Raw genomic sequence first — 24,866 nt, 5'->3', positions numbered from 1 at the left:
CGCCCATTCCAACGAAGCCACACACCCTTTTTACGGCGCGCGCATTTTTGTCCCTTTAATAGTGCCAATTCTGGGGGATGGGGGGGCACTGAAGAATTTTTTGGCTTGGGGGAGAAAAAATTCTAGTTACGCCACTGCCAGACAGTCACTGTGTGTGAGAGGCTCCTGTCACTCTGAGACCGCACCCACACCCACCTGGACAAGATGGCTTACATCCCTTCCGGCAAATAAGCTGCGTATCCTTGGGGCCCGGTACAGGTGTCCCCTTTGACACACACCCCCCCCCCCACCCCCCCTGTCGCCGGCCCTGATGGAATGAAATTATTAAAAGGAAAGATATGTCCATCTGTCACTAGGATTGTAAATACAGAACAGTCTGCTATCTGCAACAATTGTGTTAATAGATTTTCAAGAGATGCTGTGGAGGAACCAATGGCATTAAGTTCCCTATTTATTAACATTTGTGATGTTTTTAGATGGTATCTGCATATTAATACTTAATATTAAGTATCTCCGGCATTTAGTACAGGCTGCTATGGAGCTGCTATGTTGCAGTAGTTACCAAGATGGCCCTGGTAGCTAATGCCATCTGCAGATGGGATTAGCCATTGTAGCCTATGGACTACATTCCGCAAGCGTTACCAGGAGAGAGATCCATAGGCTATCTCCCCAGCCCCCTCCACTCGTGCATACGTGGTCAGAAGACCGCACATGCGCTATAATGTGTATGTGACCTCAATGGAGAAATGAAGGGATCACAAAAGCGGTCCCTTCACTTACACACAGCAGGAACAGGTTCCTTTTGGAGCCCCTCTCCCTACTTGTGTTTCTTCACATGTGATCTGTTCCATTTGCCAGCTGTTGGGATCCCGGCGGTCAGGATACCAATGCCGGAAACCCGCCAGCCGACAATGCCGCCAGCCGGAATCCCGGCAAAGCCGGACTATTCCCACTCCTGGGTGTCCATGACACCCATAGAGTGGGAATAGATCCTGTGGCAAACGCAGCAAGCCACCGAGCCGGCAAGGGGACTCTATGCGCTCGTCCTGCTGCTGGCATTCTGGAAGGTGGGATGCCGCTGACGGGATATGAACAGGCGGCATCCCGCCCGACGGTAAATCATACTTAGTGGGACATTTACTAATCAGTGATAAGAGCGGAGAAGTGAGCTAGTGGAGAAGTGGCATCAACCAATCAGCAGCTCTGTATCATTTTACAGTATGCAAATTATAGATGTTGCTTCAGTGCTGATTGGTTGCCATAGGCAACTTCTCCACTGACTCACTTTTCTGCTCTTATCACTGCTTAGTAAATGTCCCCCTCAATCCCTTAATACATCCTGGTGATCTATAATTTTTATTGCCATGAATAGGACCCAATAAAAGAATAAATATGCCCTGTAGGCTGGACACTGAAAACTACAAAATTGACATTCCAAATATGAACCACAATGGTAAGTTTCCAGAGAGCGTGATAACCAGTGATGGGATGTGCTCAGCATCCTGGATGTCGGGATGCCGGCGATTGTGAGACCAATGCCGGAGTCCCGGCACCAATCAGCACCAGATCACTGACAGCCGACATCTCCTAGGTGAGTATTAGGGTTCAGGGTTAGCGTTAGGGACTGGCGAAGGAAGGTAAGAGTTAGGCACTAGGGGGGATAGAGTTAGGCACTGGGGGGGGGGGGGGTGTTAGCCGTAGCTGCCACCCCCCAAGGGTTAGGGTAGGGGACATGGGGGGGTAGAAATACTTACCCCCTCCGATGTCGGGTTCTTCAGTGTCGGGATGTTGCTGTTGGTCATGGGACCGTCTGCATCACGACCACTAGGATTTTGTATATATTTCCCTGTGACGTGTGGTAAGGTCAATGGCTGATGAAGCACTAGTATCAGAGCCAGATTTACAGACACATATTAGATTTGGTGGTGAGTTTTGACTATAAAAATGAATAGAATTACACACAGATGATATAAAGATATTTCTACGTTATAAATATCTTCTTTGTATTATGCTAATTCACCTTATACTCTCCTCTGAAGCATACTGGTGTATGACAGGTGAGGCCTTGTCTCCCCTGCCTATCCTGACTGCATGTCACTGGTGATAATGTAAAATCAGGGTCAGTCAGAGGCTTCAGAATGGGATGGGGAGGGGGGGGGGGGGGGGGGGCGCCAGCATGCCTCCCCCAACCATGACAGAGGCGCTGATGTCCTGGAGCAGCAGAGGAGCGGTGTGCTGTGTGTTCAGGTGAAAGACTGCACATTAAATCCGCCGTGCAGTGGCCTATTCCTGTGATACACAGGGAAACCCCTCCAGCTCCCCAGTGATCCTGCTGCTAGCCTCACCCTACATGTTTCTGTGGTGATGGCCTCCTCTCCCTCACCCCCAGTGCGGGTGAGCGCTTACCTCCGGATCCCCGTGGGCGGCACCACCTTTCCAAGCAGTCTGCTGCCACAGGTTGCTGTCCCATCTTCTGTCCAGCCGGTTCTGTCTCTCCTCACTGATGCATTACTGGGAGGAGTAGTGGCTGTGGTGCTGAGATGCCCCAGCAGACTCAGCATGGCCCCTACAACCATGAGTAGTGTTAATATAAAAATGTAAGGATTAGGAGGTAATTTTTCCCTACAGCACTATGGATACCCACAAGCCCAAAACAACTTTTAGCCTACCCATGTCTGTCAGGGCATGTTGTCCCTTGACAAACCACAATACCATCGTGCCCTGGTATCCAGGGCATGCTGGTTCCAATAGTGTACCAAAGAAAAATGAATTGTAAAAATAAACACACACAGAATTAGGAAATAAGGGGGAGTTCAATTAGCCGCAGTAATTTACCGCAGCCCCCTTCCCCTGAGCTATCCAATTTGCCCCAAAAGCCAGCACTCAACAGGAGTTTTTTTTTTACCTGCCTGAGGCAGAAAAAAACAATCCCTAATATGAGCCCCTTTTCCGGGCCTGCGATCCGGAAAACACATAGGTTTGTGAACATATAACGGATCCTAAGTGTATTTGGACAAAAATGTAAATATTTTCGGGCACAAAAAAAGGGGTTAATTGTGTGTGTGTGTGTGTGTGTGTGAGAGACATGGGGGTGATCCAATTCAGTCCATCATCCTTGGCTTAGCAAAAAGGCAGTGTGACTGACTTAAAAAGAGTGAATCGCCTCTATTTATACCGTGGTAATTCACATAATCTGGGTCAGACCATGGCGATTCCCTGCTCTAATATACTTAGGTGATATGCCTTTAGCGTAAGACACACTAACAGTTTTTTTAATAGTTGAATTTTAAGATTATGGGGTAAATGTAATACCTTGCTACTTACAGGCATCTGCGGGTTCCCAGCGAGTCTGCCCAATGTTTTATGGGCACAATCATTTAAAAGGTAAAACCAGGTAGGCAAGCTATTACATTTTCCCCTAAAACTACATATGCCCAAAAACTTCTTCTGCATCTTGCGTATATAGGGCCTTACTCAGCTCTCATCGCAATTGCGATTCCAATGCATTTCCCGGCTTTTTCTGTCAGCGAGGTCCCGTTCTGTGCATTCACGGGCTGGGAAATGTGTTTGAATCGCAGTGATGCAAACGCCTCTACCTAACAGGCAAAGGTGTAATTGAATCGCTGGCGGCCATTAGTATGTTGGGCGGCCTTGCCCTGTGCTGGGCGGCCCCCAGCATGCCAGTGATAGCTATTTAGCATAATCTGCTACTGAAACTGAGTAGGGTCCAAAGCAAGCTCAGCGAACCTAGAAAAATGCTTGTTTTTAACTTTTTAAATAAAGTATGTGTAACTGGTTACAACTCATCCACAAGCTAAGTTACTGCTTGGGGATCTGGTAACTACAACACCTTGCTGTGGTTCTTAAAAATATCATGATGCCCACAACAGTGCTAAGCTAACAGGCCACATCCATTTCATTTAAATATGCATTTCACTTAATAGTTATCTGAGTATAAATGTACTAGACATTTTGGGAGTTGTGTTGTTCAGGTTGGAAGTAGTAACAAAAGAAAATAGTGGTTCTTAATTTAATATAGGTGATGCAATGAGTTTGTGCCTAGAGCACAATTTGTATCATTCAATATAAGCATCCCTTCTATATGATCTGACAGCTTTTACATTCCTACACAGCAGCAGTACAGATGAGTACTCATTCACCTAGCATTTTTGCGCCATATGGCGTGACTTAGCATAACGACACGTGGCGCAAGGCATGGCATGGGTCACTTGTTTCAGAACTCTGTTGTTTGCCTTTTTTTACCCAAACTAACCAAGCCACACGCAGAAGCAGATGAATACTTTCATTGCCCTTGCCATGCGAATCAGACGCATGGCAAGGCTAATTCGCAAACTCTGTGGTGTGCTGCAGCAGGGGGTGCTATTTGGCGCTGCAGGTGTATGTGGACACATCTGTACTGTATTATATAATTGTTGCCAATGTATATACTGCATGAAAAGGGACACACATAAAAACCACAAGTTGTGTTACAGTTACAGTACATTACAAAACACATCACCTAGACATGTTGCAGTGTGCCAGACCCTAGCATGTGTGCACACTGAAATGTCATGCTCAGCCCACCGGCTGCTATGTATACAGATCCCAGCCCCACTCTGGTGCATGCATGGCGTGTGTGCAGGGGGCAGTGACGTCAGGGGGCGCTCCACTTAAAAAGAAGCAAAAAGAGGAGCGAAACATGAGAGCCCTGCGGAGGAGATGCGAGAGCAGCAGCAGCAGCAACACAGGCAGCACCAGTGACTGGCAGCCGCTGCAGCATCCACAGCCAGAGACATTGCAGCGCACTGGGATCCCGTCCAGCAGCAGCAGCACAGAGCAATATACCCCCCGGCACATGACAGCTAGCAGCGCACCCCAAGCACACCTGTCTTCATCATCATCATCTACTCTGCCCCGCAATTCTAGCCACTTAGCTAAAGTCCCAGCAGCAGCAGCATCACGGGGAGTTTGCACTTAGGAGAGAACACTTGTTGCTGGAGGACTGCGGAGAGGGGTAACTATGAAGAAGATGCTGATAGTTCAGTGGATGCTGATTTGGGGGACCGCTTTGCTGCTGATCCTTGAATGTGAAGCCAAGTATGGAGAGAAAAGTGAATTAGGAACTAGGAGGAGAAGGTGCTTAAATGGAAACCCCCCAAAACGTGTGAAGAAAAGGCATAGGAAGTTACAGAGCCTGGATCTGGGGGGAGCTGGGGATGGGTGCAGAGGGCTGTACCCACGTCTCTCCTGCTGCTCTAAGCCCGAGAGCCCTGGATGGCAGCTGGACCCCAGGGTAAGTCCCGCAGACGCGCGTGGAATAGTCATGAGAGGATAGGTGGAGGTTGGTGTGTACACCGTAGCTTGCAGGACACTGAGTGCGGCACACACGTGTTCCCAGGTGGGGGCTTGGCGTCTGTGCGCACTTTGCAGGTGTTTAAAGCGCGTTTTGTCTCTGAACGCAATTGTGGCAGCGAGCTTTGCACAACAACACGTTCAGTCACAGTATGAGTGTGCAATCACATTATGTTTTATCATGTAATATTTCTCAGCCTGCTGTAGCTATTATGTACACAAGAGGCGATCACACCACTCCAGCAAAAAGCTACTATTGCCATGTGTCTGTATTATGTATAGTTGGTGGGCATCCACGTCTATTATAACTGAGACGGCAGAAACTGCCTGTGAGGTGGTAACATTATGTAAACTCACCTATTTTGGAGTTATACTGAAATACCTGCATCCGCCTGTATTATGTGCAGATTTCTGGTTTGGCTTAGTAGTTGGTGCACATGTAACTACAGTATTTGCTGGCGTATAAGACTACTTTTTTGCCCTGAAAAACATGCCTCCAAGTGGGGGGGTCGTCTTATACGCAGGGTGCACTTCAGTTGGGATAGACATAGCTGCCATAGTGGCCTTCTGATACTCGCCCGGTGCCCATAGTGGCCTCCCGATGCCCGCCCACCTCATTCTACATACCATCCAGTATCGCGCGGTATCCAGTGCGGCCGCTGCGGGTCACTAGTGCCAATTACAGGGAGATGCAGGGACTGGCCGGAGGCGCTGCAGTCGCGTTGTGGCCGTACAATGGTGACAATGACAGGTACTGTAATGGCACTAATACTAATACTAATGGCACTCATGTGAAACCGGTAACAATAAATGCACACAGGGGTATACTTTTATACATTTTACAACTTTCTCCTCGCCCCCTCCCCCCTTCTTATGAATACCTTGATAAATACTCCCTATCCAAATCTCTTATCAGGTCATAATATACAGTATGTCACAAATCTGATGTTCTTTTACGTTTTATTTGGTGTGTGGAAGGGGGTAGTCTTATACGGCGAGTATATAAGAAACTCTATATTTTGAGTGGAAATGTTGGGGGTCGTCTTGTACGCCCAGTCGTCTTATACGCCGGCAAATACGGTAGTTAGGGTGCAGTTGCTGTAGGATACTTATGAAGCATGTTACGCTTCATCTGTTGATGAACTGCAAATCCCAGCATATCCTGCCAGTCATATTTGTACAGCATGCTGGGACTTGTGGTACCCCAGCAGCCAATGCATTCTACAACAGCTCCAGAGTCACAGGTTACATTCCTAGTTTAGTGTACTGTATCTGTTCTATGCTTTCAGAACTTCACCATCTGTGCTAACAAGTCTTGACACTAAAGAGACTCCAGATCATCACATGTGAGGGATGCAGGCAGGCACGGAATTTGATAACCATCCAATCCTTCATACTAACATGCTTCAAAAGTTATCCCAAGCTACAATGCCCCATAGATATCTATCAGTAACTTTTAAAGAGTTCAGCACAGTTTATTTTTATATCTTCATTACACAGGTGAGTGAAAAACATTTCTTGGCATATTCCAATATAAATTATAGGCCCAGATTTATTAAGCCTTGGAGAGTGATAAATTTCACAGTGATAAAGTACCAGCCAATCAGCTCCTAACTGCCATGTTATAGGCTGTGTTTGAAAGATGACAGCTATGAGCTGATTGGTTGGTACTTTATCAAGATGCGATTTATCATTCTAAAAGGCTTGATAAATCTGGGCCTATAGTGCGTAATCTATCGCCCACGTTACAAGACTTTAATAGTTGTCATTCTAAGTGGAATTCTCTAAATCTAGAATGAATAGGCTTTCATTGTGATTACCATTGGAGATATACAATTACTCCACTTGTGTTTATATGAATCTTAACATACTGTGTCATAAACTGATAGAGAACTCTGGGAGTTTTAGTTTAACAACACATGATTAAGTTATTCTTACCTGATGTCCATCTTGTTGGCCAGGAAGCCAATAGTATGTCTTTCAGTACAAGTTGTGTGTGATAAGAATCTGCATTGTATTTATAAGGTGAATGACAGGAAAGTTTCATGTGAACAGAGTCTGACTTGTGCTTCTTATAAAGTGCAATTGAATGCAACATTTGCTACCTTCATATAACATATTATCCTGTGTAGCTACAATGTGGTATGCACACAGGGTTCTGTGTGATGGGACACCTGGGGCTTTTATGCTGCCAGTGTAATGTCAAAGCACAGGAAGCATGGGTGCAAGGGGTTAATAGTGAGTCGGTATGTGTAAGTTTGTATACACATGTCTAAAATGTTTGTGTTACCATTTGTGTACCTTTTAATGGTGTTTATAAGTCTGAAGGAAAGGATACATGTGTGTGTTTATTTATGGTAAGTATACAGTACATATGTTAGAGTTAAATATATACTATGTACTGTATATACACAAGTTATTTTCCTGGGCATAAATAAAGAGCTGTGCAGATATATAGGTAAGCACACATTTGCAGAGAGTCAGTGGGTGTATGTATGTATGTGACATAAGATATTTTATGTTGAATAAAGTGTAGGCACATGTTTTTATACTGTATGTTTGTATATGTTATCCCGATTAGCTGTAAATCATATGGAGAAACATCAGGCTATGTTACCGGCACTGTGTGTCTTTATAAAAATACATTACAGGAAGTTCTGTGCATAAACAGGCTTCTTATTTAATCTGTTTGTTACCCTCATGGTTTTTACATTCAGAAAAGATTCCATGGCATGTTAGAGCCATATAAGACCTTTTACTGAGATAAAGCATATACAAACAGCTTCCGAGAAGTGGCGTTACAGCACTGGGCATCAGTGTGTGATGTGGATGATTACTTGGAGTTTTGTTGCTGTTGCTACGGTGATTACCTCAGATGCTCAGACGTTGTACCTCATATCCATCCATACCATGGACAGAGACATCCTTACAAACAAACCTCATGTTACAGACCACACAGAAAAGATCTCACCAAACGCCAGATTTTAAAGTAGAAAAAAAAATTGCTGGAGAAAATGTTTATCTTGACACCTTTATAACTTCCTTCACTTTCTGTTAAGATTGCAACATCTTGGCTGCCTGAGGTCTTCCATGTAATGAGTAAAGAATTGGGCAGCACTCTACTGTGACTGATGTCTGAAATAGCTTCATTTTCAACAAGTATCCATTTGGTTGCCTGTTTTAACTTGGATTTTATATGGTATTGACTGTGGGGTACCAATAGTCATATCAGTGGCATAGGTTTTAGTAGCAAGATGCTAAAACTATTAAACCATTGGAGGTTAAAAGGTTCTTGTGAGGTTATTCAGTGCAGAGTATTACACCTTAACCTAAACATCCAAGGTACAGTAGGCAAACGGAGTTTGTCACTACTCCTAGCATACAGTATACTCAGTGTGCTGAAGAACACGGTTGTGGTTTGATTTGGACAACAGCTGGAGAGTCCTAAACCTGACCTTACGGCTGCTAGTTATTGATCTTATGGAGCTTAGTGCCACTCCCCTGGAGGCTCCAGTGCACATCATATGTTGTGATGTCAAGTAGACATATCTTTGCCTTTAGTGCTGTATGTAAGAATGTATGTTGTTTATTGTTCAGAGTCATGGGGTAGAAAAACAAATAATTGGGACATACCATATGTTAATACTGGAATTACTCTATCAGTGTGTAGATGAGTCATTATTCTGTAGCAGGCCCTAATAAGGTCGGAGAATGTCAAAGGGTAGTGGGGGTGGGCTAGTCTTACCAATCTTTCAACAGCATAAAAATGACATGCTGGCTGTCAGGGATTTAGTCTGGTTGATATATTGGATTGATAACTGGCTTGAGATAGTTTTGGGCTCAGACATGTTCCATGGAATGATGAGATGCCCTTGTCAGGTTCTGGAATCATTTTGAAGCCCGGAGCTGTTCAGAGTTGCGACAGGACAGTAGGGGGCAGGCCCTGGTAAATGGTGAATGTGCTAAATGTATCCTTTGTATTGTGCATTTATCTGTACCGCTCTTAATGAATCATATAATTAAGAATCAGTGCACGTGAAGTAAACCATCAGGTGTCCCTTTTTTTCCCTAACTCTGGTTTTAGTTTAATTACGAATTCCTCAGTGGCAAGTGTGTTGTTGTCAAGTCCTAGGAGTCTCTTGGAAAACTTGTGTTTCAGCCTTTCTGGCCCAAGCACAGTAAAGAAAAATGGCCATTGCTGAATCGAATTTTTATGCTTAGTTCACGGTGGATTTCATTCTATTCTCATGTAAACAGCTTCTTCGAATCAACATATGTGTCTGGGTGGTATCTTTCACTTTGTTTTGTAACAAAAAGCCATATTGCATCATTTAATTTGCTCAAGTCATGCAAATAGAACAAAATCAATAGGACAAAAAGGGGTCGACTTCTCCTCCTCCCCACTAAACTGCTGCCCACACACAGAGTCTTGTTGCTTATGGCAAAAGAATAACAACACCATTGTGTTTGTTAGTTGGTTCTCTAATGGGTGAAACTGGAGAACATCATTCTCGCTCAGTCCCCGTGCTCTGTCCAAATGTTCTGGCCTTTTCAGGGAGAACTTGGGCTAGGCACCATCTCTTATCCTAGATGAGTGAGTACTGTCTTGCTGCAGGTTTAAGTGTCAGTGTGTCCATTATTCTCCTAGTGACCGGGAGCTGTTCTCACAATAAGTAATAGTCCTTTAGGAATTATTTCATTTAAACCAATAAAGTATATAATTGATAGACCGAAAAAAAGGGGGACAGAACCCAATTGTTTTCTACTTCCATACATCGCATATATAAGCACTAGCTGCCCTGTGTTTACTCACTATTGGGTATGCCAGGTCCATTGCCTATTGCCCATGTATTCTTTTGCTCAGAACCGTCCTTTACAGCATTGTAGTGCCCTGTGCAAAGCAATGCACTGGGACCCCTACCCACCGATTAATTGGAAACTATAAAAAAATAATCATAACATACCCCTCCTATGGTCTTGCGCCGTCTCTCCACATGCTTCCATACAGTGAATGGTTATCAGCACTCTGATTGGTGGATAGCTCCAGTCGTCCACAAGTCAGCATGCTGACAGCCATTCACTGTCTGTCTATAGGTTGGGAGGCAGGTAGATAATGCTTCTTCGCCACTCTGATTGTGTGACCATCACCCACCCCGCTTGAAGGCCCCTAGAACTGTGGGGCCCGGAGAAGCTGCCCAGTGTGCCTTTATGTTAATATGGCCCTGCTTTTGCTGACAGCTCTTAACTAAGATGGACAGAATGTATGGTAGGTTTACACCGTAGCAATAATAATATGTGTTCAAAACTTTGATTCACAACACTGATGACCCAATCAAGGCCTAGCACTGTATAGCATGAAGAATTCACAGCCAAGGCTGCCAAGATGTGGTGTCAATATGCTTCTTAAGTGTGTTCTCGTACAACCATTTGTTTTCTTTAGCTCTTTAGAAACAAAAGTTTTTGTCAGACTCATCTGACTAAACAGACAATGTCAACTAGGGTCTTTTGTAACAACCACCAGGGTATCAGCATGTATTTACACACTGGCTTCAAATTGAAATTGAACTCTTTAATACAGGTTGAGTATCCCTTATCCAAAATTCAAAATCACACATTTTTAGTTCCCCTACTGAGATAATGACACATATATATACTGTATATATTATAGAGCTATATAATTTAGCTATATATACACATAATATATAATATACAGTGGGGCAAAATAGTATTTGGACAGCCACCGATTGTGGAAGTTGACCCACTTAAAAAGATGAGAGGTCTGTAATTTCCATCATAGGTACACTTCAACTGTGAGAGACAGAATCTGAAAAAAAACAAGGAAATCACATTGTATGATTTTTAAACAATTTATTTGTATATTCTTGCGGAAAATAAATATTACTGGCCAGGCCAAAATAGAGAAACTCACCTGTGCATGATTAAAGAAATTCTGTAAAATGAAAACTACAAGTACCATCATACCCTCTTATCGGTCCGCTGGTAAAGCATGCTCGGACTTGTAGTTTCACAACAGCTGTCAAGCCACAGGTTGGCCAGGCCTGATTCTACAAGGTTCCACAAAGAATATCATTTTGTTCAGAATCTTGAACTAAGTAGTTTACGCATGGAATTGACGATTCCAATGGTTTCTTGAATATCTATGTAGCTTTGGTATTCTCTTATGCTGTTCTTTGTATTTCCTCATTATGAATTGCATCTCCATGTAAGCTATGTTAATGTGCCCAAGATGGCTGCCTCACTTTGGGGTTGATGTATCAAACAGTAAAAAGAGTGGAGAAGTTGCCCATAGCAACCAATCAGCATCTATTTATCATTTTATTGGATCTACTTGATAAATGCTACCTCAGAGCTGATTGGATGCTATCGGCAATTTCTCCACTGATCCACTTCACCCCTCTTTTCACTGCTTGATACATCAACGACTTGATAAGTTTTGTGGCTTGGATGACAAATCTGTGGGGCTGATGATTCTGCTGTTTGTACTTTGTATGTCATATTTTGTTTTCAGGCACAACTTTTGTATCTAATATAAGGCTGGTGCAAGGGATCACTCGCTGATGATGATGACGGGTATTAAACCAAGCATACTGATAGGTTCTGTGCACTCACAAACAGGGGCGGATCCAGAACAAAATGACAGGGGGGGCACTATGATGAGGAAGAGGGGGGTGTTACTAGTGCACGCCAAAGGTGCATGTTCTTGGAAAAGTGAGTGTGGCCTCTCAATACGGGCATAGCCTCTCAGCAAGGGGCGTGGCCTCAAAGGTAATGCCATATTCATATAATGGGGAGCAGGTGATGCCTTGGAAAGACAGAGGGTGACAGATGGTTATCTGGGCCCTATAAGCCTCTGGGATCCGTAGCGATGGACATACACAGGACAGGTGCAGTAAGGTGTATTAATATAATGAGAGTCCTCACCAGTGAAGAGAGTGTTCTGTTAGCGGGAACGGCCTCTCCCCGTCTCATGTTGGAGGAGGTGTTCCCGGCTTTCCCCAACCAGAGCTGGACCTTCCAAGAGCAATGGCTGTCTGGGGTGGCACAGGAAACAGGCCAGGTGCCATCCACAGTACCATATACCATATAACATCCCAAGTCCCGTAGCTACTTTGCCACTAGCTAAACCACATGCAAACTAGGTCACTGTTGAACAGCTAATAGAAATAACTAAGACAAACTATTGTATAACACTCTCTGCTCCTGCTATCCCTTCTCCATCACTCAAGCAAGTAATTCACAGCCACTTTTAGTGATCACCAATGCCAGCCTGAATTTAAGCTGACCCTATATACATTGTCACCCTAGTTGCTTTACAATTTAACAAAAAAAAAAAAAACCAACAACCTGTAATTACTATATTTTACTGGTATGCCTTAATAATAAGGACATTGGGGGTTATTCAGAGTTAGTCGCAGATTTTGCTATTTTAGCAAAATCTGCAACCACTAAAATCGCATGCAGTGGGGGGCTGCCCAGCACATGGCAAAGTCGCCCAGCATGTTTGGTGCCGCCCCGCGATGGGATCACAATTCTATTTTGATCGCATTGCGAAAAGCTCAAATAGAGGTCGACCTCATGGCTGCGCAGGCAGGTGCACCGCCGCCATGCGATCTCAGGAAATGCAGGTGACATCATCGGCCCCGAAAATGGCCATGACACGCCTGCATTTCATGGTGCACTCCCCCAACACTGTGTTACCGCCCCCAGAAGCCCGCCATCTGTCAATCATGATGCAAATGCATCCTTCCACACATGTAGATATATATAATACATATATTACATAGAACACATACACACAAACGCACACATAGAACACCACAAACATACATATATACAGTACACATACTCATAGAACACATCAATACATACATAGATCGATATACATACACAGAACACGTACACATAAATATACACATGGAACACATACATATACACACATACACAATTACACACCACATACAGTACACTTACATTTGGAAACTGCCCTGTCCTGAAGGAAGAGGATGCTGCAGTTGTCATTAATGGCAGGGCATGTTTCAAAAATAAGCCACCTTGGCATAATTGGTCCGGCAACTGTAGCCCCGCCCCCTCTCGGCTAAATGCCGCGATTCGCGGGTCTGCGTTGAGGGGGAGGAGCCAATATGACTCAATTACATGAGAATCTGTTCATATTGGCTCCGCCCCTTCCCGACAGACCCGCGAATCGCGGCAAATAGCCGCGCGAGGGGGCGGGGCTACAATTGATGGCCGTCCGACTCCAGACCAATGCTGAAAAAAAATGTGTGCCGTAGCTTTAAAGTGTGGTAGCACAATCCTGCTCCCCGCCTGAGCCGCTGGCAGAACATCTTGCTTGGTGCCGTCCCAGAACAGAGCGGCGGCTATTAATGGTTCAGGTCCCTTAATAGCGGTGTGCACCGCCGCTACTGTAGTCTCTCCCTCACCTCTCTCTCCCCGCCCGACAGGAGGGCTAAAAGGCTGACTCGCTCATCCTGGACACGGGCGGGCTTGCGGTTTAAATGAATGAACGACAGGGGGGGCACGTGCCTTTGTGCCCCCCCCCCCCCCCCTAAATCCGCCACTGCTCACAAATATGCTTCAACATTGTGTATTGGCAAATATATGCATTTAGCTCCGTGCACACAATACACAGCATTTCCGGACAACTTACATTCAAGTCTTTATCATTCCCTTATTGTGTATGTCAACATGGGCCATAACAGTCACAGCACAAGTTAGAAATTCTATAATTATACAGCAAAGCAAGTAATACATTAATCTGTTTAAGGCAAAGTGATATTTCCGCTGAGAATGAAAGACAATACTGGGACAGTTTTCTAAAATAAAATAAATCTAAAGCATTCTGGAAAAAAGTCTTTGCAATATACTTATACATGCCCCTATAGCTTTCTTACACTCAGTTATGTTCATTAACAACAGTGACTTCATAGTGGGTCCTTCATCTTTTGAGATTGATACTGAAAACAAAAATGGATGAATAAGAAGCCAAGAGGATCGTTCTTTCTATGTCCCAAAGGAGTATTGCATGTCTCACATGCCTGTCCAGCAATTCATGTGTTAAATAGGGCCCTAAGGCGTTATAATTGACTTCACAGAGAGTATTAGTTTATTGAAACCAAACCTGGAATGATGGCTCTATCAATCTTCCAGAAAGGTAATTCCACCGCAGACCTCACACAGAACAAGATGTGGGACTCCTGCTGTTTTGGAACGACAAGAGACACACAAAAAAAGAATCCTGTAGCAGAATTTTGACAATTTATGGAACCCTATTCCACATCTCACATCTATAAAGATTTTTTTTTATGTGCCCGCAACATTCATTAATAATTTCCTCTGACAGTTCAATATAAGGAATTGCATTTTGCCAAGAACTGATATATCTCTTCCAATTATATTTTCTTTTCATACATGAGGGTGCAGTTCAGGCTACTTAGCTATTTTCTTTTACCTATTCATTCATATTACACAAATTAATCCATCTGTGTTTCAAAATCAGTTATTCAATATAAAAGCAGTCTCAAGACCCTAGTGTCCTGTGACTCGAGTGTGATTTCCATTAGGTTCATTGGTTCCATATCTCACGGCCTACTGTCAGCAATGGATGAGACATTTTCTGCGTCCCTTTAACAGCACACACCATGACCATAGTCCATGCTTTCTAACTTTAATATTGATAAATTAGGAAATTCTGGGTCTAAATTTTGCATTTAGTTGATGGCTAGAACTAAGTATTGAAATACTCCAAAAAATATAAAAAAGAGTAAAACTACTGCAAACATTAGCAAAGGGTTGGTTTTTTTTTTTTAAACTCTGCGCAAATGTTTAATGTAAATTTTAAAATTAAATTACAAATTAGTTAAACGATACATTACCGAGTAGAAGAGTTTTGTGAAACAAAATGACCTGAAAGCGGCACTAATAGAACCCCTAGTGGGAAAATTCCACAGTAGGAATTTCAGGAATATGCTCAAACACTGTAATCTAAAGCATACATGTTCTACCCACCTGCATACAGTTTTTTTAATAATCCTTTTTGACATTAGAAGTTGATCCTAATATAAATCCGCAGAACCTCACTCAGATATAGTGCGTGAGCATAGAACAAATAAACGTCCTGATTCAAAGTTGTAAGCAAACCCAGTTTTTTTTTCTCAGTTGAGCAATTATCGTCAGTCTAAGTGCTGCAATTGTCTTGCTATGGCGGTCGCAGAGAGGATATATTCAGAAAGTGATTGACAATCAGGGGACATTTGAGGGAGGTAATGGGGGAATGGTGGCAAAACTCATGCGTATTGTGACTGTTTTTGGCGGGCGACTCAGCCTGTGACTGCAATCCCATACACAGCTGCAATGGCAGTGGTAGCTTCTTGCCCCCCCTTTCACCCCCCATTGGCTACTCATAGAAGTAATATTTAGTAATGGATGCTGCGTACACATTCACAGCTGCGAATGCTTTGGCATACATCTGAGTCAGTCTCAAAGTCAAATACAAATATTAAAAATACAATATACAGTACTCAAAGCTGTACTGTGGATGCATAAAACAAATAAAAAAAACGTGCATCCAAAATGTTTGTTGTTATAGTCTCTATGCTTTAACTGTATGTTGCAATGAGGTGAAACTCATGGTTATTATTCTTTGATTTGTGACTTGCAGATATTCTCAGTTACCAACAACACAGAATGTGCAAAAATCCTGGATGAAGTCCGATGTGCCTACTGTTCACCATATGCTCAGAATCTCTTTCACCCACCTGAGAGAAGAGACACACTTGACAGGCAACTGGTCCTCCCCACATTGTGCAAGGATTACTGCAAGGAATTCTATTACACATGCCGAGGACAGATACCAGGTAATGGGATTCATTTGGTCAAAGTGTAGAAGTAGAGGTGACAGTATTATTGTAGATGAAGCTGTCGACAGTGGCCTGCAGTGAAATAGATTCTTTCTCTGTCTGAGATACAGTGATCATATAGGATCATACGTATTCTGTTATGTGACTCACAATGGCACTTAACATGTAAGTATCAAAAAATGTCCATGTTTATTAATTTAGCAGTTTATTGTGTCACTGAATAATTCCCTTGCAACAAATCAGGTTAAAGCCAAGTACACACAGATACTGCATTTATTACCAATTATTTATATAGCGCACACATATTCCTCAATGCTCTACACAGATTATTTCAGTCATTCACATCAGTCTCTGTCTAAGGGAATCTACTGTATATTCCCTACTACATGGACACATATTTTGTCTGAAACCAATTAACCTAACAGTTGGAAGGAAGTCCACACACCCAGCGCTGTGATAACATATCTTACCATATCTTGCAAAGTTATATACAACTGAGATCTCTGTATTATCTACCACCATGTAGTTTTCAAGTATTGTTGCTGATGTCATCCCGAGAGCTGTGGGATATCTGTTTTTTGTTTCTGGTCTAGAATAACCCCTCCCTTTCATGCACCTGGATTACATTACTAATTAGATTTCAGCAGCTACCAAAATTGATTATGGACACATATTTTGCCAGAAGCCATTTAACCTACCAGTTGCATTCTGGAAGGTAACCAACACACCCAGCGCAATGATAACATACAAACTCCACACAGATCGCACCTTGGTCTATGACAGCTTGGTCATATTCTGGAGGCATTTGCATGTCCCAAACACAGTTGTCTGGATGCCGGTTGAATCCGGGACATAAAGCATCCTTATAGTGATGTGTGTGCTGACCAATGGGAGTGCGTGTGCATTGGCTGCCAGGGACCCGAACCAGGAAGCAGTGTGATAGCGTTACACTATTACACTGCTTCCAGTTTACACCAGGACAGGCTCTTATCAGAGCCCATCTCCTGACAAGAGGATGTTAGAAAATTTGTATGAAAAAGATAATTTGGGGGACAAATATTTATTTATCACATCACATGCAACTATATAGCTCACCAAAATCTAAATCCCCATGTACATGTTACATCTGCCACACCTGTTTTGCCTAGTTGTTTGCTTTTTTGCTTTACTTACAAACATGATTAGGCCTCTATTCCCAAATCTGAATCATGCCCATTGTGAGATTTGTAGTTTACCATTGTGATTTCCTGGACAACCTGACCACTGTGCAGTTGTCACAAGAATATGCATTTTTGTCCATTTAATCTGCACTGCCAATATATAATGCATACTAGTTTAGTGCATTATACAGTGACTTGCACAAATACTCAACCCCCTGATTAGTTAACAGTTTGGTATGTATTACAGTTGGCACTTACATTGTATCACACAATATTTTCTCAATGGGCTCTTAAAGTACATTTTCAAACTCATAATAGGCCCCATAATTCAAATAACATTGGCCATACTAAAGAAAATCTATGGAAATGAAGTCAAGAGACCATACATTAAAAATACAGTTATAGACAAGATAGGAAAAAGCCACAAAATAATATCCAAGTGCTGGCTATCCCAGCGCGCACTGATGGAGCAGTTGTCAAGAAATGACAGTGGCATCATAGCACCCAGGTCTAGATAAGGCCATCCCTCAGATCTCAGCGTCGTAGCAAGAAGAAGACTTGTGATGAAAGCCACAAAGAGGCCAACTATCAAAAGCTTGACATACAACTGGCCTGTAAGAGAGGGAGGCTAGAAAGAAATCATTACTGAAGAAAAAAAACATTAAAGCACATCTGGAGTTTGCTAGAGAACACCAGAATGACCCAGCTAAAATGTGGGATAAGGTTTTGTGGTTAGATGAGACAAATATGGAGCTTTTTAACCCCAATTTAAAATGCTATTGGGTTAATAATCCCCAGGTTCTCAAACTCGGTCCTCAGGACCCCACACGGTTCATGTTTTGCAGGTCACCTGTAGATTTTTAAAATGTGACAGTTGGTGATGCACAGTGCAAAAAGAAGAAAATTACCCTAGGGTGGTTTTACTCCTGGCGCTGGAAAGGGAGGTTCAACACAGCAGCTAAACACAGTTGGTCAGACTCCAAACCAATTAAGTAGCACAAAAAACAACAATAGCGCTAGATGGTCATAAATGAGAGAGGTAGGTCAAAATATTAACACATGATTTAATAAATCATAAAAATTGTATAATTATACATTTATAAAATAGTTAAAAACAATGAAAAAAATATGTATATAGTTGTGTATCTCAAGTGAGCTGTGCCCCTCTCAGTTCCAAGGTAAGGGAGGATCAAAACAGTTCATTTGACCTGTTCCAGAAAAACAGTCCCCGTTGTTTCAAATATCCTGTGTAAATCACACCGTGTAAGATATTTACCACCAGCGATTCTCAAGGCGTTTAAGCGGTTGGCATCCGCAAATGGCTTTCCCTCAGTAGGCTGTGTAGAAAAGTTCCACGGTGGAAGAATGTCTTAGGACGGGATCCAAAATCATGTGATGTTGGGGACTTGTTCCAGGTGTAGATCCTTCAAAGTCCAATGGATAAAGAGTGGGCACACACAGCAGATCTCACCGACGCGTTTCGTTGCGTTCACGCAACTTTTTCAAGGCGTTAGTAGTACTGCTGTTCCAAGTTTATAAACCCTTCAATATGGCTGCTTATTTGCATGTGTAATTGGTTAGGACCATCCTCTCTCATTAGGTGCACAGTGCACCTGCTGGGTGACATGGAAAACGTGAACCGTGTGTGGTCCTGGGGACCGAGTTTGAGGTGCAAGTTGCCATTGCTGCGGCGTTAAACATTTTTCCTCAGCAGAGACTGGGCAAATTGTTAAAATTGAAGGGCCTATAGATTATGCAAAATACAGTGAGATACTATACTGATAACATAATTCAGTCTGCTAGAAAAGCAAAGCATGGGAGAAATTTCACCTTTTAGAAGGACGGTGATCCCAAGCTTAAGGCAAAGCAACACTGGCGTGCTTGAACAACAGAAAGGTGAATGATCAAGTCTAGATCACAATCCAATGAGAATCTATGGCACTGTTTGAAAATTGCAGTCCATAAGAATCATCCAAGCAACCTGGGAAAATCTGCCATGAAAAATTGGCAAAAAAACACTACTAAGCAGTGTGCAAACCTGTAAGAAACTTACGCAACAGTTTGAAAACTGTTTTTTTTTTCTCTGCAGATGGTAGTTGTACAAAGTACTAGTCTGTGGGGGTTTAATACTTATGCAAGTTGTATTTTTCCATTTTTATTAAACAGAAAATAAACTAACTGCAGACAAATAATATGAGTTAGACAATTTATTTTACGGGGTATATTTACTAAAGTGTGGGTTTATAGAAGTGGAGATGTTGCAAACAATCCGATTCTAGGAGGTGCTAGACTAATGATAAGTAGAAGCTGATTGGTTGCTATGGGCAACATCTCTACTTCTATAAACCTGCACTTCAGTAAATATATGCCCAAGAGTTAATTTGTTCACTTTTTAAGGGGTTGAATACTGTCTGTGTATATGACATTCCCTGTATATGTGTATGTCTCTATGGGGGTAATTCCAAGTTGATTGCAGCAGGAAATTTTTTAGCAGTTGGGCAAAACCATGTGCACTGCAGGGGAGGCAGATATAACATGTGCAGAGAGAGTTAGATTTGGGTGGGTTATTTTGTTTCTGTGCAGGGTAAATACTGGCTGCTTTATTTTTACACTGCAATTTAGATTGCAGATTGAACTCACCCCACCCAAATCTAACTCTCTCTGCACATGTTATATCTGCCCCCCCTGCAGTGCACATGGTTTTGCCCAACTGCTAAAAAATTTCCTGCTGCGATCAACTTGGAATTACCTCCTATATGTAACCCTCCATGTATATGTGTGTGTCTGTATATATGGCCCTCCCTGTATATGTATGTGTCTCTATATGTGACTGAGGTGAATGAAATCCCTTTTCATTTTGATTCTTCCTTACACATCATTTTGCTCCACATACTCATTTTCTAATAAGAATTTCCTTTACATTAGCCTGATATTTTTATTATAATAAATGAAATTATATATTTTTATATCAACTCTGGTATCTTGCCTAGGGCTCCATGTGATATTAATCCATCTCTGAGGATCAGGGTGTGCAGTGCTCACACCGCACACCCTGCACTCATAGGCAATACGTACTTGTTCATCGGTGCTATAGAAATCACCAGGTAAATGGAGCGGGCACCATGTTCCTGGAGAGCAGTGCTTGTAAAGTAGAATCTGACACAGTGCTAAGTCTACTCTGCGCATGTGACGGCAAGAGAGAGGGTTACCTGCATGCATGCTGCATGTGGGCTCCCTCCTCTCTTAAACCGGGTTCATACTGGAGCATCGTCGGTCTGATTTGCTGTAACGACAAATAGCCTACATCGCTCAGTGTGTATGGGTGATTGTGCGCTCCCGCGGTCACTAGCGACGGTCGCTAGGTTTGATTCGCTGCACATCAAACCTAGCGATATTGCTAGTGACCTTGTTTTTGCTAATGAAGGACTGAGCATGATTAAACTTATTCTAATGTGTACGGGCAATCTCCATTCAAGGTCATTCGTTACAATGTCAAAACTATGCCAGTCGCTCCAGTGTGTACCCAGCCTAAATCTGTCCCTGATATGTGTCATAATGTTTAAAATGATTCACAAAATAACCTTTTAATTAGATTGTACTTAGAATAACTTATTTTCTCTTACGTCCTAGAGGATGCTGGGGACTGCGTAAGGACCATGGGGTATATACGGGCTCCGCAGGAGATAGGGCACCTAAAAAGAACTTTGACTATGGGTGTGCACTGGCTCCTCCCTCTATGCCCCTCCTCCAGACCTCAGTTAGATCTTGTGCCCAGAGGAGAATGGGTGCACTGCAGAGAGCTCTCCAGAGTTTTCTGTTGAAGAAGAATTTTGTTAGGTTTTTTATTTTCAGGGAGTCCTGTTGGCAACAGGCTCCCTGCATCGTGGGACTGAGGAGAGAGAAGCAGAGCTGGCTTGTCAAGTTGGGCACTGCTTCTAAGGCTACTGGACACCATTAGCTCCAGAGGGAGTCGGAACACAGGTCTCACCTGGAGTTCGTCCCGGAGCCGCGCCGCCGTCCTCCTCACAGATGCCGAAGAAAGAAGCCGGATGAGAAGGCAGAAGACATCTTAGGCGGCAGAAGACATCAGATCTTCATGAGGTAAGGCGCGCAGCGGTAAGCTGCGCGCCATTGCTCCCAGTCACACACACACAGAGCGGCACTGAAGGGTGCAGGGCGCGGGGGGGGTGGGGGGGTATCCCTGGGCAGCAATAAACCTCACATTTGGCAAATGCAGATAGATTAGGCTGCGGAGGCAGTAAATCTAAGATCCCCCGCCATTTTCATTGAAACATCACTGGGACCGAAGCCCGCCGTCGGGTGGGCGGGGCTTGATCCTCAGCACTAACCAGCGCCATTTTCTCCACAGAAGCTGCATGAGGAAAACGCTGGCTCCCTGGTCTCTCCCCTGCTGAACTTCACAGGCTGGAAAAAAGAGAGGGGGGCACATTAGCGACGCAGTGAGTGGGAATTGGTATATTATATATAGAAAAGCGCTATCTGGTCATAATTTTTCCAGTGTTTTTAAGCGCTGGTGTGTGCTGGCATACTCTCTCTCTGTCCCTCCTTAGGGCCTGGTTGGGGTTTTGTCCCCTTATAGGTTCATCCCTGTGTGTGTGGGGTGTCGGTACGTGTGTGTCGACATGTCTGAGGCGGAAGGCTTCTCCAAGGAGGAGGTGGAGCAAATGAGTGGTGTGTCCCCGTCGGTTGTGCCGACTCCGGATTGGATGGACATTTGGCATATGTTGAATGCAAGTGTGGCATCTTTACATAAAAGGCTTGATAAGGCTGAATTAGGGGGGACATCAGGGGGTCAATCCTCGGATTGGACCGACTCACAGGGCCCGTCGGGGTCTCAAAAGCGTCCCTTAACACAAGACAATACTACCGACACGGATTCTGATTCCAGTGTCGACTACGACGAAGTAAAATTGCACCCTAGGGTGACTAAAACCATTCAGTGTATGATTGTGGCAATAAGGGATGTGTTGCATATTGAGGATGAATCCTCGGTCCCCGACACAAGGGTACACATGTTTAAGGAAAAGAAACAGATTATTAACTTTCCCACATCTCATGAATTAAATGATTTCTTTGGAAAAGCTTGGGAGACTCCGGAAAAGAGACCGCAGATCCCCAAAAGAATTTATATAGCATACCCCTTCCCTAAGCAGGACAGGGAGATTTGGGAATCACCCCCCACTGTGGACAAGGCCCTGACGCGCTTGTCCAAGAAAGTGGCGCTACCGTCTCCTGACACAGCGGCCCTTAAGGACCCTGCAGATCGCAGGCAAGAAACTACCTTAAAGGGTATTTATTCTCATATGGGTGCTGTGCTAAGACCGACAATTGCGTCGGCATGGGTGTGTAGCGCAATTGCAGCTTGGACAGATGAGCTGACAGATCAATTTGATAATATGGATAAGGATACTATATTCTTAACTCTAGCCCATATAAAAGACGCAGTCTTATTTATGAGGGATGCTCAAAGGGACATTTGATTGCTAGCTTCTAGGGCCAATGCCATGTCTATCTCAGCGAGAAGATCCTTATGGACTCGCCAATGGACGGGTGATGCGAATTCCAAAAAACATATGGAAGTACTACCCTATAAGGGTGATGTATTGTTTGGGGATGGGCTGACGGACCTGGTTTCCACAGCTACAGCAGGTAAATCACATTTTTTACCATATATTCCCCAACAGCAAAAGAAAGTGACACCCTATCAGATGCAGTCCTTTCGGTCGCACAAGTCCAGAAGAGGTCGGGGATCCTCTTTCCTCGCCAGAGGTAAGGGCAGAGGCAAAAGAGCACCTGCTTCGGCAGGTGCCCAGGAACAAAAGTCCTCCCCGGCTGCTCCAAAACCCACAGCATGACGCTGGGGCTCCCCTGAGGGAGTCCGCACCGGTGGGGGCACGTCTTCAACTTTTCAGTCAGGCCTGGGTCAGTTCGGACCTGAATCCCTGGGTGTTGGAAATAGTTTCCCAGGGTTACAAATTGGAATTCGAGGAGGTGCCCCCGCGCCGATTTTTCAAATCGGCCCTACCAGCTTCCACATCGGACAGGGATATAGTGTTAGCTGCAATTCAAACGCTGTGTATATAGCAAGTGATAATCAAGGTTCCCCTGCACCAGCAGGGAAGAGGTTACTACTCAACCCTATTTGTGGTCCCGAAACCGGATGGTTCGGTCAGACCTATTTTGAATCTGAAATCCCTAAACCTGTACATAAAAAGATTCAAATTCAAAATGGAATCTCTCAGAGCGATAATAGCCAACATGGAGGAGGGGGAGTTTATGGTGTCTCTGGACATAAGGATGCGTACCTTCATGTCCCCATATATGCCCCCCATCAGGAATACCTGAGATTCGCTGTACAGGATTGTCATTTCCAATTTCAGACGTTGCCGTTTGGACTCTCCACGGCCCCGAGGATTTTCACCAAGATAATGGCGGAAATTATGGTGGTCCTGCGTAAGCATGGAGTCACAATTATCCCATACTTGGACGATCTCCTGATAAAAGCGAGATCAAGGGAAAAATTGCTGAGCAGTGTGGCGCTCTCTCTGAGTGTGCTCCAGCAACACGGTTGGAGTCTAAATCTACCGAAGTCACAGTTGATTCCGACAACTCGACTACCGTTCCTAGGTATGATACTGGATACGGAACAAATGAAGGTCTTCCTCCCAATAGAGAAAGCCCAGGACATCCAGGACATGGTCAGAGACCTGCTAAAACCGAAAGGGTGTCAGTTCACCAATGCACTCGAGTTCTGGGGGAAATGGTGGCGGCCTACGAGGCCATTCCCTTCGGAAGGTTCCATGCAAGGACTTTTCAATGGGATCTTCTGGACAAGTGGTCCGGGTCCCATCTGCACTTACATCGGAATATAACTCTGTCCCCAGGGGCCAGAGTGTCCCTCCTGTGGTGGTTGCAAAGTGCTCACCTCCTGGAGGGTCGCAGGTTCGGAACTCAGGATTGGATCCTGGTTACCACGGACGCAAGCCTCCAAGGATGGGGAGCGGTCACGCAGGGAAAGAATTTTCAGGGTCTTTGGTCAGACCAGGAGTCCTGTTTACACATCAATGTGTTGGAACTCAGGGCCATTTACAACGGCCTTCGACAAGCGGAGAGTCTTCTTCGAAACCTACCGGTTCTGATTCAATCAGACAATGTCACAGCAGTGGCTCATGTGAGCCGCCAAGGCGGGACAAGAAGCAGAGTCGCGATGGCGGAAGCCACAAGGATACTTCGCTGGGCGGAAAATCATGTAAGCGCTCTGTCGGCTGTCTTCATTCCGGGAGTGGACAACTGGGAAGCAGACTTCCTCAGCAGACACGATCTCCATCCAGGAGAGTGGGGACTTCATCAAGAAGTCTTTGCAGACGTAACGCGTCTTTGGGGAACTCCTCAAATAGACATGATGGCGTCACGCCTCAACCAAAAGCTTCGGAGG

General features: G+C 44.1%; 1 protein-coding gene across 1 annotated transcript in view; it reads left to right on the top strand.

The window, feature by feature from the left end:
- Nucleotides 1-4,690: 4,690 nt before the first annotated feature.
- Nucleotides 4,691-24,866, top strand: part of HHIP (hedgehog interacting protein) — a 161,583-nt gene continuing 141,407 nt past the window's right edge. Inside the window, exons 1-2 of the mRNA XM_063920612.1 lie at nt 4,691-5,293; nt 16,052-16,247. Of these exons, the coding sequence (XP_063776682.1) occupies nt 5,021-5,293; nt 16,052-16,247 (469 nt within the window). The 5' untranslated portion in view covers nt 4,691-5,020. The remainder of the gene's footprint in view (nt 5,294-16,051; nt 16,248-24,866) is intronic.

Source organism: Pseudophryne corroboree, chromosome 1, assembly GCF_028390025.1.
Source record: "Pseudophryne corroboree isolate aPseCor3 chromosome 1, aPseCor3.hap2, whole genome shotgun sequence".
Lineage (NCBI taxonomy): Eukaryota > Metazoa > Chordata > Amphibia > Anura > Myobatrachidae > Pseudophryne > Pseudophryne corroboree.
The sequence above is the reverse complement of the archived record's forward strand: the minus strand, read 5'-3'. Positions and strand labels throughout refer to the sequence as shown.